This window comes from Diabrotica undecimpunctata, chromosome 2, assembly GCF_040954645.1.
Source record: "Diabrotica undecimpunctata isolate CICGRU chromosome 2, icDiaUnde3, whole genome shotgun sequence".
NCBI lineage: Eukaryota > Metazoa > Arthropoda > Insecta > Coleoptera > Chrysomelidae > Diabrotica > Diabrotica undecimpunctata.
The window spans coordinates 114,230,952-114,245,589 of NC_092804.1; the positions used below are offsets into that span (position 1 = coordinate 114,230,952).

General features: G+C 32.7%; 1 protein-coding gene across 5 annotated transcripts in view; it reads right to left on the minus strand.

The window, feature by feature from the left end:
- ttk (zinc finger and BTB domain-containing protein ttk) overlaps nt 1-14,638 on the minus strand; it is a 91,343-nt gene that overhangs the window by 62,321 nt on the left and 14,384 nt on the right. For all 5 annotated transcript variants that reach the window (XM_072523299.1, XM_072523298.1, XM_072523297.1 and 2 more), the window contains exon 2: nt 9,144-10,013. In XM_072523299.1, the coding sequence (XP_072379400.1) occupies nt 9,144-9,978 (835 nt within the window). In that variant the 5' untranslated portion in view covers nt 9,979-10,013. The remainder of the gene's footprint in view (nt 1-9,143; nt 10,014-14,638) is intronic.

Genomic DNA, 14,638 nt, shown 5'->3' on the forward strand with positions numbered 1-14,638 from the left:
GCAAAAGGGTACCATGGAAAAGGAACGAATGATAGTTGAAGATAAGACCGTGGACATTCACTATTAAGGAGGGCAAGAAGAGGAATGGAGAAGCCTTGGTGACATAATAGATTCAATCAAAGTATACTAAGGATCAGAATCATTACAGTTTATGCTGGATATAATTTCATCCTAGGTAATGCAGATGACCTAGTCGTAAGTATTAGGGGTAAGCATCATAAATTAAGTAAAGATAAACTTCGCTTATTAGGAGACGAAGACTCACACTAGATGATTTTCCAAGGTTACGGTCACTAGTATGAAGACCAAAAGATAAACAAGAGCATATTCTAAATTACAAAAAGTAAAACGATTACCCTGTCCTTGAATTAATAGGACATGTCCCACATCTCTAGGTGCAATAATTATACTGTTGCCTTTGCAAATTTTGTCATGAGAGTAACATCAAGAAGTATCTTCAAAGTATTGCCATAAAAAACGATTTCAGATGACTTGATCACTTTGGGATCCTGAAAAAATTTCACTGTTAGCCTTGAAGCACCATGGTAATTAAGCTCTACCTGCATATGCCGATTGAAGTCGTGATAGAAAATTGTCTAAGATCCCACTGCGGGATCACTACGTTCACAACGTAGTGATCCTGCAGTGGGAACACATTTTTGCATACATTTAAAATCAGGAGAATATATTGATAATAGGTGGACAGTGACAGTCAAAAAGTGGCCCTAAATATTTTTAACTCAATTAATAGTAATTAATTTTTGACGACAAAATCTCTTTCTTCCATTTATTTTTAAATAAAATACGCTGCTCATGACGTATATGCATGTTTTTTATATCAAAGTAAAGGTTGTCTGAGAAAAAATGGTCGCAAGGGTTGGCAGCTATTAAAAACGCGAAGTATAAAAAGTAAAGGACAGTTAGAGAGCAACGCTGCTTGTTTGAAATGTCAATTGTGTGAGTTTTTAAAGCATGCGTCGATAGATATATTAATAATATACATATTATTATCATTTGTCAAACCAGTATCGTTGCTCTCTAACACTATTTTACTTTATCTTTGATACCCCGCGTTTTTATTAACAGCTGGCAACTCAAATTTGAGACCAGTTTTCTGAGGCAACCTTATATCACCATATTAATAAAAAAAATTAGATTTATTTTATTATAAAAAACATGCATCATGAGTGCCGTATTTTATTTAAAAAATAAATGAATGAAATAATTACAAATATTTGCGGCCACTTTTTGACTGGCAACCTATTATCAATATATTCTCCTAATTTTAAATGTATGCAAAATGTGAGTTTGATTAACTACGTTATGAACGTAGTGATCCTGCAGTGGGATCTTGTACTATGTGGACTGAACCCGAACTGGGTTATAGAAATGACTGGGAGTGTATGACTTACGTTACGAAGATATATTATAATATATGTATTAAATAATATATTATTTCAGACAGTCAATAGACATAATAAAGAAATATACGAACAATATAGAACATGTGATCCCGATGCATTGGAATAGAATTTCCAGAAAATTACTAAATGCAAGAATGCAAGGAAACAGACTTGTTATAAGAACAAAAAAGAGATGGGTAGACGAAGTAGATGAGGATGTCAAAACACAAAAACACTTTTGTGGAGAAGAACAGCTTCAACTTGGCTGTAATGTCATTGGATAAACGGAATTACAGAATGAAACATTTTACGAGCTGTACAAAAAAAATCTACAACAAAAAATTCAGTTAATGATTCCACAATTTTTATCTATTATTTTCCATAATTTTTGACCCATCTAAAACTAAATTTTATAGCTAGAAACCAAATGTTAGTATAATTGTATGAAATTTGAATATGAATAAACCAAATGAACATTTTTAGATCTACATCATACCACATCTAGAAATTCTTCGTCTATAGCATTTTGCTTACTGAAGTGAATTCACTCCTCCGAATGCACAAAACATGCTGAACGCATTTCCTACGTCGTCAATGAGAACACAGAGAATGCAGTAAGCAAATTTTATGTCCGAATGTTTGCGTACAAAGTGTCCGTTTGCTTCGTTCACTTTGCAATATTTTGCTTAGTGAATAACATTTATAATCTCATTGAAATTAGCAAAATTTTATAATATAAGTTACAAACACAAAATACATTTAAAATCGGAACATTATACACAAAAAAACGTAAAATTGTAATTAAAAATAATTTGCAGTTTAACCACGCTAGTATCCAATTTATGCATCCTGAAATCATGTCACATTTTACAAAATTGGTACTTCACTTCAAAAAAACAGACTAGCCTACTTCACAAAAATGGCTCATTCCTTTAACTCTTCCCTTATCAGTAAAAATGTTGATAACTCACCTCGAACATGATGCACAAAACAAAAAATATCACTATTTGACACCACTATAGCTTTTCCCTTCACTCACATTTACGAAAACAACAAAGAAAATCATCTGAAACTGCAATGGAATTAAAATGTGGTGTGTCATTGGCATGTGCAGTACCTATCTATTCAAACACAAGTTAAAACCTGTCAGATCATTAGGGAATAAAAAATATTTTAAATGACAATTAAGTCACTACTCCAAAAAGCTTAACCGGTCAAAATATTGCACCTACTTTACAGACTCAGTCTATATCTGTACAAAAATAGCTTGGTTGTAGTGGGGAGAAAGTTTGATTTTTGTAGAAATGTCTGAGTTTATAATTATAATTTCGATACGCTCCAGCTGAAAAACCAGCGGGAAAATCGGGAGAAATTTTATAAGGAAAAAAGCGACAATGTAGACTCCTTTTTAAACATTTTATCATATATCTCTCGGACAGGATCATATCTATGAAAATAATGAGTGCAATTAAAATTGTTCACAATTAACGCCTATCAAAATATGCTTGTGCGATTAGTAAAAAAAATTCCAATAAAGTAAAAAATTCGCGGAAAACAATGTACAGATAATTTTTTGGAAGTTTATTTTTGAAAAGCAGCAAAATACAGTTATCTCCAACTACTCCAGTCGTCAGAGACGAGAATGCCACTCAACCTCTAAAAATCATACGAACAAGCTGAATTTTGCAGAGAATATTAATTTTGGGACCCCAGAAAATATGCAAGTAAGTTTACCACTTTTCTCCCCGGGCTTCCCCCTGAAACCCCTCTTATAGGGGGGTAAAAAGGCAAAATTCGATTTACCAAGAATCTGTACGCCGTAGAAAAAAAATGTTTCAAATAAAAAATGTAGCTGAGATAATTATAAACAAAAATGTTTATTAGCACTTTTTGTGTAGAATGAACCGTTTTCTCAGAAACAACGCTTGAAGCGACCGTCGATTTTAAATGTGTTACGTGCGCGAAATCAATGTTCAATAAAATTTGTATCAGTAAAAATTCGATATCTTCTGATCCAAGTGTCCAATCGACAAAAATCAAGATGCGTTTTAAAGTTAGAAAGTTCAGCTTTCGTTTGCAATTTTTGTATTTGGCCGCAAGTAAACTTAAATTTTATAAAAGTGTTAAATAAATAAACGTGGCGCGATTTTTGCCATTTTTTATGATTCTCGTGAGATCAATACTATCTATCCCTTTTATTGACTGGCCACTATAAAGTTTCGATTACTAGAACCTAACCTTCAAAACCTATAGCATGAAATTTTAGTTTCGAGTTTTGGCAACAAATGTCACGCATTTGAAATATGCTTAAAAAACGCTGGTTTTAAACTTTCACATAACAAACAATCTATAACGTTTAAAACTTTTTTTTTTTTTAATAAAATTAGTACGTTTTTCAAAAGAACCAAACTTCTGCTATAAAGTACACAAAAAACCGTTTTCTTAGAGGCATTTCTGGTGACGTGCGATCGTTTGAAGTGTAAAACATTAAATTCTGCGTTTTTTATTCATATTTTAAATGCCTCATATTTGTTTCCACAAATCAAAATTTCATGTCATAGGTTTTAAAGATTGATCTCTAAAAATGGAAATTTTACGATGACTGGTGATGAAAGTGATCAATTTCATTGATCTCACGAGAATCTTAAAAAATGACAAAAATCGTGCCACGTTTATGTATTTAAAATCTTTATAAAAATTGAGTTTATTCATGGCAAAATACAAAAACTGCATACAAAGGCTGCACTCTAACTTTAACGCGTTTTGATTTTTGTCGATAGGACATTTGGATCAAAAGATATCGAATTTTTACCGTCGTGCTGATACAAATTATATTGAACATTGATTTCGCGCACGTAACTGACATTCAAAATCGACGCTCGCTTCAAGCGTTGTTTCTGAGAAAAGGGTTCGTTATACACAAAAAGTCCTAGTAAACATTTTTGTTTAAAATCATCTCAGCTAAATTTTTTATTTGAAACATTTTTTTCTACGGCCTACAGATTCTTGGTAAATCGATTTTTTTGTGTTTTTACCCCCCTACGAGGGGACTTAGGAGGAAGCCCGGGGGTAAAAGTGGTAAACTTTTTTGCATCTTTTTTAGAATCGTAAAATTAATATTCTCGGCAAAATTCAGCTTGTTCGTATGATTTTTAGAGGTCAACTCTCTGACGACTGAACTAAAAACAGTAGCAGAAAGAAATTGATAAGTGAAAATTTTGATATATAAATTGCTGATTTTCTACGTATAGAGTAGACAAACTTTTAATTTTGCAAGATTAAAATCGGTTCGTTACAGGTCGAGATATTGAACTTTGACTTATTGAGCTTGACATTATTTTGAAATCTCGATTTTGGTTTTTAAGACAGCAAAACTTGGCTCCCCCACTACCATCTCCTAGCTACATAAGTACTATGTACTTCTAACTATATAATTTTCTTAGCTTGCAACAATTTACACCAAAATTTAGCTATAGGTTCTACTTACTCCGCTTTAAAGTTGATCCTGTGCCGTACGGTGATTTTACCCTGAGGGGAGGAGTACCAACCCCTCTCCGGGGTAAAAAATACTCAGGAAAAACACTTTCAAACAGTTTTAGCGAACTACTTAAAAAGTATGTAGTTTATCAAAAAAACCATTATAAAAAATGTAGCTTACCAAAATAAAACAAAAAGAATGGTGGGTTTATGGTGTCTGTAGCCCCAACCCAAGCGGATAAATAGCTTATTGAAAGGTGGTTCTTCTTCGTTAAACGCCAAAATTGAAACTTTCAACGTGAAATATGAAGAAGTCGATGCATTTTTCGTGGAAAACTCATACAACCTTTTTCATATTGCCTGAAAAAATGTTTAGCACCAATCCTAAGGAAGTTATGACAAAAATAAGATTGGTTCGTATTTTTTTCAGCGGCAAAAGACGTTAAAATCACCGCCTAATTATTACCCTAATTAAAAATAATTGTTAGCTCTTTACAGTTCACTTTACTAATGTACTTATAGTATGCTCTAGAAGTTTGGCCGGTTTAAAATGCTTAGTTTAACAAAAATTGAGTTTGTAGTGAAGAGAATTTTTGTATTTTTACAAAAAAAATTTCTTTTTTTCAAATAAATCTAAAACTACACATAGAAAAGCAAAATCTACAATTTTCTACTCGACAAAATTTTACGTATCTCTAATAGTTTTAGATTTATTTGAAAAAAAAAATTTTGTGTAAAAATAAAAAAATCCTACTCTCACTTGAAACTCAATTTTTTTCGAAAGTAAGCATTTTACCCAAACTTCTAGAACAGCCCTACTCACCACGCGGCCCGTGGGCCGCATGCGGCCCTCGGAGCGATTTTTTTGCGGTCCTCAGATTGCTAGGCAGTGAAACAAAATTGTATCATTCATCAAGAAAGCTTAGCTGCTAAATTTGGTGAAAATTTTAACTGTGTTATGAAACCACTTGTAAATATTGTGAATGTCATAAGATCAAATGAACTAAACCACAGAGAATTCCAAGAATTTTTGAAAGAACTTATGTCGCAATATGGTGACATTCTTTACCACAAAAAAGTGAGATGGCTGAGTAAGGGTAAAGTTTTGGAACGTTTCTTCAGCATTCGACATGACATTACTGTTTTTGGCTACAAAGAATAAAGAGTTTATAATTTTAGTTGGTGGCTTAAAGTAGCGTTTCTCACTGATACAATGAGCATTATGAATGAAACATTGACCAAATTGCAAGGAGACTACAATAACATTGTCACGAAAATGATGAGTATTGTGTTTTCACTGGAGCAGAAGCTGAATATGTATATTGAAGAATTGTCAAATGAAGATTATTCCAGCTTTCCTTCCGTTAAAGCACTGTTTGATGAAAATCCAGATAAAAGTCAAGAGATGTCTGACCTACTGAAACTGTTAGCAGACCTAAAGGATGAAATGTCTGTGAGGTTTAGTGACTTCAGGAAGTTCCAAGAACCATTTCACTTGGTGAAAAATCCATGGGCAATAACAACAGCAAATGTAGCTCATCTTTCTATTTTTGGATACGAAGCTAGGGATTTAAAACATGAGTTAATTGACCTTCAGAATGATATAGAGCTCAAAAGTATTTTTGAAGAAAAAAAGAAGCAAAAAGCTCACTATAAGTTTTGGAAAGCAGTTGAAAATGACAAATTTCCTAACTTAATTGACTGTGCTCAGAAAATTTTGTGTATTTTTGCATCTACATAATCTGTGAATCTACATTCAGTAAGCTGAAGTTCATAAAAAACAACTACAGATCTAGGCTAACTAGTGAGAACGTTGAAAACATTTTGAGATATTATTCTGAAGCTATTTTCTTGTGGCATTTCAAAGTAATTACTATTTAAATGGGAATAAACCACAATTAAAGGTTAAAGTACGTTTATTGACGTTTCAATTTCCACTTCGGAAATCGTTCTCAACATACAAACATTAATAAATTAAACAAATTTTGTTTTTTTTTTTGAGAATTACAGTTTCTTTCCAACCTGCTAACATATATGCCATTCTAGAGAGCTGTGAAAGATTTTGCCCGTCGACTTCAAAGAATTAACAAGTTCAGGACTTGACATTCCTGTAGTCAAGTAAAAGACATTTTCCTACTTTTTACATGCTAAACAGTCCATATAATTTATAATTATATTGTTTTTACGTAACTTGTAATAAACTTATGTTATAGTCATATAGTTTTAAAGTTATTTCATACCACCACTTGTACTTGCGGCCCTGAGGAAAATTTCATTCAAACTATTAGGCTCTCAAAGAAATCCTAGTGAGGATCCCTGTTCTAGAACATACTATAAGTACATTAGTAAGGTGAATTTTAAAGGGGTAAAGAGATTATTTTTAATTAAGGTGGTAAATAAGGGGTAATTTTCACGTTTTTTGTTGCCGAAAATCCTACCACCCTTTTTTGGTTTTTGTTTTTGACATAACTCCCTCATTATTGATGCGAGACACTACTATAAAAAAATTATTCTTAATTAGGGTGGTAATTAAGTTACTTAAGTTAAATTAAGTTTAAGAATTATGTTAAAACGAGGAGTGTCATAAAGATTTAAACCGATGATTCAACACTATTCTTAATTAGATGACATTTATGACTTTTAAATTTTGGCAATGGAAAGATATTGTTTTAATTTTTTACTCTTCATTTAATGTCTGTATTTTGTTAGTTATTTTTCATGCATTTTTTAGTTTAAATCTATTTAGAATAAATATATGATGACTAGAAACGAATTGATCGAGAATAGTGAATCGATTTGAAGAACCGCTTTTTCGTGTCGTTACCCGTGACGCTAATTTAGTGACGCCCGCCTCTGCATTTTACTATAGAGAAAAAGTATTACATCGCCAGTATACAAGCTTCGCTTCAAAAATAAAAATAAAGATTTTTTCAAGCACTGCAAAAAAAGGTTGTATGGGTTTTACACGAAAAATTTCTCCAGTTGCATTGGGGCTCCATACATGATAAACGCACCATTCTTCGTGTGTTTTTTTATAAGCTACATTTTTATAAGAATCATTTTTTTGATAAAATTCACACATTTTGAGTATTCGCAAAAAACCGTTTGAAAAAGTGTTTTTTTTTTTTGTTAAAAAGTCGAAATGTATTGACTTTCAAAAACAAATGTATACGACAAATTTTCTTAAAATTGGTTATTTTATTTAATCCCGGTGTTATTTTTATTAAACAATTTTTTATCCCCGAGAAGGGGTGGCTTTCCTCAGGGTAAAAAAAGCACCTTATGGCACAGGGTCAACTTATAAGTAGAGGGTAAGTAGAAGCTAAAGCCAAATGTTGGTGTAAATTGGTGCAGGTTCAGAATAATATTGCGGTAAAATGGTTATTGACTGGACGATTTTCCTATTATACAGGTTGTATCGCGTTTTGAAATTTGGTATAATGGAAAATATATACAGCTATACAACAATATCTATTTTATACGTAAACAAAAATTGTACTGCAGCAGAATTTTGAAAACTTGAATGCAAAATTTTAATGAAAAACAAGATATCATATTTTTATTTTCGTCATTGTTTTGCCGAGAGCTTTTCAGTTTTGGATTCCCCATACGCAAGTTGCCAAAACGTTATTTTTACATCATTTGGGGCATTTTCAATTTTATTTACTGGAAATTTTTGCAAAAGCATATTTTTTTAGGAAATTTCATTGAGACGATTTTATTTCTATTCGTGTTCGTCGTATATATGATTTTTGATAATTATATTCAGAATATAAAGTTAAAAGGTAGGTGTCTGGAACGATTTGTTCTCCTAAAATTCTTCCACTTATTTTTCAAATGGATCATACCGAAGTTTGAGCTCAGTACAACCAACCTTAAACAGATCGCATCTGAACTATTAGAATTAATTACAAAACTCAAATTTCTTTTAGAGAAAAATACATGTGATCGTAGAATTCTAATTTAAACAACTGTATGGTATATAAACTATAAATAGTTTACGACAGTATCTTTTCGTGACTTAAAATCTAAAACTGATCATTTATTAAATTATAAAATATTAATAACAAATTATTAAAGTTAATATGTAAAATGGTGGTAAAACTAATGTTAAAAATTTCTAATACATTAGAATTACATAGCAACGGTATCAAATATAAAAAACGCTCTACTATGTGTATTAATATATAGGTGAAAAATATTTATTAGACAAGTTTGTAAAATATGTTAAAAATTAATTAGTATTATTTTAGATAAACTCACCTGAAGGATGAAAGTCTTCGTGATCTTGATGATTATATTTTGTTGTCTGGTCATTTGATGATCCAGGCACTGGATCCGTTTCGTCTTTTAACTTGTCATCGTCTGCTTCAGCTTCATTTTTCACACTCGCGTCAGAATTATTGCCTGTGAAATTATCCATTCCCATCTTAACTTCTAACATCTCCGGGCTACCTTGAACAATGTCCTTGTCATAATCATCTGGTCCATTGGAACATCCAGAAAGTTTCCGAGGCCTGCCTCTTTTCCTTTTAGGTTGTAGTAACGCATTGCTTAACATATTTAAACTATTTCCAAACCTTTTGGTTTGTTGCAATCTTTGTAAATTTGGCAAATTGTGTAAATTTTGTTGGGTGAGAGAGGAAGCTATACTATCACATTTTTCTTCATTTACTTCAGTTAACCCTTTTATTTTAAGACTTTCGGCGACTCTTAAAAACGCTGTAAGTCTATCTTGGTCAACACTTACTTCACCCCTATACATGAAGTCAAGTAAACACTTCATATCATTATAAGGGACATCTTTTAATATCACAATAGGATGTTTGTCAGGATGATTCATAAACAGGGCTTGAAAGTATGGACTGCATGCTGATAATACCATTTTATGGGCTTTGAGCAACTGTCCTTCAACAGCAAGAGTTACGTCTACAAAACTTTCATCATGTAGTAATTGATCAAATACTGAAAGTAAATTGGATTGATGGTTGTTCCATCGAAGACAAAAACGTTGGGAAGACATTACTGGAGCTGGGGATGCTATACCAGGTTTGAAGTATGGTATCTGTGGCAGAAATCGATAAGGTTGGCTTGACATTGGCAGTTAGGGGTGTCCAGTATTTTTCTATTGCACTGTAATGAAAGAAAAACATTATCAATACACACTTCTGATTTCATCTATATCTATAAATTATGTTAGTGTCTGCTATCCACTTCTTACTAGATATTTGTAATAGTAAATTAAGATTTATACTGATTGTCAAGATTATAGTGTTGTACGTTTTGCGAGAAGTAATGGTACTATTCTATTTTATACATTCTTACCATAGGATGTCAGAGAATAAAAAAAACGATTAGTAACCTTTTAATCAAATATTTTGTCAAATAGTTAAAAAAACATCAACATCAGTTAAAGTTGTCATTCGGATGAGCCGAACTAGTTTGGACGGTATTTTAAATTCACTTAATATTTTCTATAATTGTGTCCTGTTTATTGAGTCATATGCCTCTTAAAGTCGACGAAAAAATTAGGCATATATGTCATGTTCCCAGGCTTTTCTTAAGACCTACTTAACCATGAATAGTTGGTCGATGGTTAATCTTCCTTGCTTAAATCGCGCCTGATATTCTCCGATAATCTTCTCTTGAAGAAAAGGGTCAGCTCGAAGAAAAACGCCATGGTTTAGAAATCTGAGGGAATGGTTTAGCAGATCCTCTGCATCTTTCCAGCTGCCGTCAACGAAATGAATATTGCAAATTTGATACCCGACGACTGATAATCTAGCATGGTATAATAAGATCTTCTCTGCGAGGGGTTGTAGTATATGGTTAAGTGTACTGGTAAATATTTAATATCCTCAACATAGCAAGGAGATTCCCCTATAGTTTTGACTGAGGAGTTTATCGCCCTCTTGGATTAGGCAAATGATACTCTTATTCCACCCTTTTGGCATGTTCTCTTGTCTCTATATTCTGTGTATGACTTGATATATCCTTAATTAATATTTAAATGGGAATAAGCCACAATTAAAGGTTAAAGTACGGTTATTGACGTTTCAATTTCCACTTCGGAAATCGTTCCCAAAATACAAACATTAGTAAATTCTATACAATTTACTAATGTTTCTATTTTGAGAACGATTTCCGAAGTGGAAATTGAAACGTCAACAAAATGTACTTTAACCTTTAATTGTGGCTTATTCCCATTTAAATATTAATTACTTTAAAATGCCACAAGAAAATAGCTTCAGAACAATATTCATATATCCTTCTCATTATTGGCCTTCCTCCCAACTTAAACAATTCTGCGGGTATTCCATCACATCCAGATTTCTTGTTATTTTTCTGCAGTTTGATTGCCCTTGTAAGTTCTTCTATCGTTGGCGTTTTTGTTATCTCATTATCTTCATTTTCTGCCTCTTCCAAAAGTTCACGTTCTGTGTGTTCTACATCATCATTGAGAGTTTTCGGTCAGCAGTTTCTCCAAATGTTTTCAAAGTTTCATTATTTTCTTTAGTGTTACTGGTTATTTCGTTTCATTCCTACACAACTTAGTTTTTGGTTTATACCCTTTTTAAAAATTTTTAAGTATATATGCGTTTCGTGTTTTGTCTTCTATAAAGTTTATTTCCATGTCCATTGTCCATTAATTGTTTGTTTATGTGTTTACTTTTTTGTCCACACAGTCTATCAGCTTTTCATCTTTTGTTTTCAAATACCATTTTCCTTTCTCTAGAGTTAAATAATATATTCTATGTGCTCCATTTCGTTCTTAAATTGCCGCTTTACACTCATCATCAGACCATTGGTCACATTTCCTTTCGTTAGGTACTAGCATCAATTTTGCTTCAGTTTATATGGTACTACTTATTAGGTTCCACTGTAGTTCTAACGATCTGTCTTCATTTTCTTCAAATTCAGTGAGTATCCTTTTTTTTTCTTATTCAAATTTTTTTGAATTCCGGGTCTTTTCAGTTTTTCCAGATCTAGAATTTACTTTCTTGATTAATTCTCTATTGCCTGTCGGCTGATCCTACATCTGAAGTATACCTGAACTAGTAGGTGGTCTGAGCCACAGCATGCATCTACTTTTTACGACCAGAATGTTTGTTGCTGATCGCTTTTCTATCAAGACTAGTATATTTGATTCACATCTCCACCAGGGGATATTCAGGTGCCATTGTGTATGTTTTTGTGTGGAATTATGGTAGAAGATAATAGAATACGATATCAAAATGTCAAATAAAACATAAACAAACAAACAATTTGACGTTTTGACCATTTAAAACTTCAATTGTGGAGTCGAGCATTCAAAGCTATCTCGACATAGTCTATAAAATAGTGAAATAAATCACATTTATAATCTGTTCCTTTATAATTGTCGGTGAGTTTATATTTTGAAATAAAAAGAGATGCGGATAATATTTACCTATCGATAATGAGCGTTGGCAATTAGTAAGATGTATGTGTACGAAAGAGTAAGAGAGTAGAGTAGTACGAGAGTTGCTGCTTTAATTTCGTGATGTGGCAACACTGTAATTATTAGATAATTGACATAAAAATTTGTCAAATACATGGAAATTCAATGTTGAATGAACACACATGAATACTAAGACGTGAAAAATTTACTTGAGATCAAGCTTAGACACTTAAACAATGGAACCTCAAATTTGGTATATGACATTGCTAATGGTGACGAAAATTGGATTTAGGGTGTTTCAACATAAAGCAAAATAAAACAAGTCATGCGACGTCACAATGTCTCAAAAAATTATCTGTATGGTGTCGAAAAGTGGACATGTGACTACTATTCTAATTAAAGAACATAGAACTCTAAATTCGGAGTGGGATACAACTATTTTTTCACCAGAAGTTTTGTTGCAAAATATTAAACTCCGAATCATTCTGCATCACAATGCTATATTCCATACAGCACAACAAAAATAAAAGTTTTTGATCAATGAAAACGGGGAATAAATATACCATGCTCCGTACAGTCCTGACTTAATTACTAATGATTTCTTTACGTTTTCAAACCCCAAAATAAATTGCTTGGTCAACGACCTTTAACACCAAGCGAAGCCCTTGAATCATTTAGATATGAAATTTTACTTATACCATCTTCTGTCAAAAATTTGTTAATGATTGGCCTACTCGCATACAAAAAAGTAGAGAATATAACTTATTTGAAGTGAATGTATGAATGAATATATTGAAAAAAAAGCAGCAGCTGTTTTAAATCATAGATTTTATTTTTTGGTGTATAAATATGAATCATTCAAGGCGCTTGAAGCAGCAACAAAAAGAATGGGATTAGAGGTTAACACTAGTAAGACGAAGTATATGAAAGTATCAAACTATATACAAGCAGCACAACCCGAAGATCTAACGATCGGAACATATACTTTCGAAGGAGTAAGAGAGTTTATATACCTAGGCTCACAAATTAATCAGAATAATGCAGTAAGTGCAGAAATTAACATACGGATATATCTGGCGAATAGAGCCTATTATGGATTAAAAAAATTTTTAACAACAAGCCTAGTTACAAAAAGAACGAAACTAGTGATATACAAAACTCTTATCAAGCCCATCCTCACCTACGCATCGGAAACATGGACAATGACAAAGAACGATGAAAAACGTTTAAGATGCTTTGAACGTAAAATCCTCCGGCATATCTATGGATGAGTAGAGGAGGGCGGATTATGGCGTAGCCGCTATAATTTCGAACTTTACCGCCTGTATGACAAACCTGATATTATTAGGTCCATCAAAATAAACCAGCTGCGGTGGTTAGGTCACATAGAGAGAATGAATGAGACGGAGCCAAAATATGCTGGATATGCCAAAACATATTTATAACCAAAGAATGGAGTGAGAAGGAGAGGCAGACCCAGAGCACGATTTAAGGATCAGGTGGAGGAAGACTTGAGAATGATGGGAGTACGAAACTGGAAAGCCAAGGCGAAGAATAGGAGAGAATGGAGACTTATCCTTGAGCAGGCCAAGACCCACCATGGGTTGTGGAGCCAATGATGATGATGTATAAATAAATGTTGAGACGTCAAACTGACATTTCATCGTCTAAATTTGATGATAATTGATAATCTGAAAATCTTAAGAGTAAAAAGTTAGAAAAGCCGAAGATATTTGTCATAATTGTCTTATAAAAATTGGTGCCAATAAATTTCTTTTGATTTTTTTTAAGAAAAATCTATGTAGAAGAATCTATATTATTACTAGATACTATAATATAATGTAGTAGACCTTTATAAATTATGTTCATTTCAATTTATTGTATTATATGTCGTAATGTATATAGTCGGTAGGATGACCGAATGAATCAATCTCAGATAGCCATGAGACCTAGTCATAGTGCAGGCGCACTTCATCCTTGGTTGTTGATGAAATGATAATTGTGTTAAATAAGACTGCCTAGTCAAGTTAAAGGCAGCTCGATTCCATCAATCGGACGACACTCAGGTTCCATTAGTTTTATCCCCGCTTAATGACCATCCATTCCCTAGCTTCCTAAAACTATCGAACTGGACCTGTTACAGGCCATATTCCGAAGATTAAGAGTACCATTAAACAAGTAGTCAGTAATACCGTGAAAAGTACAATAATGAGCAAAAAAGTCAAGTGAATGGCGCAGCGAGGGAGTACAGGGGGAAAGATCTACGGGCAAAACAATACTTTCTTTTCCTTGACTATAAAGCAATTTCTTGCCGTTAGGTCACAACAGTTGACACTCA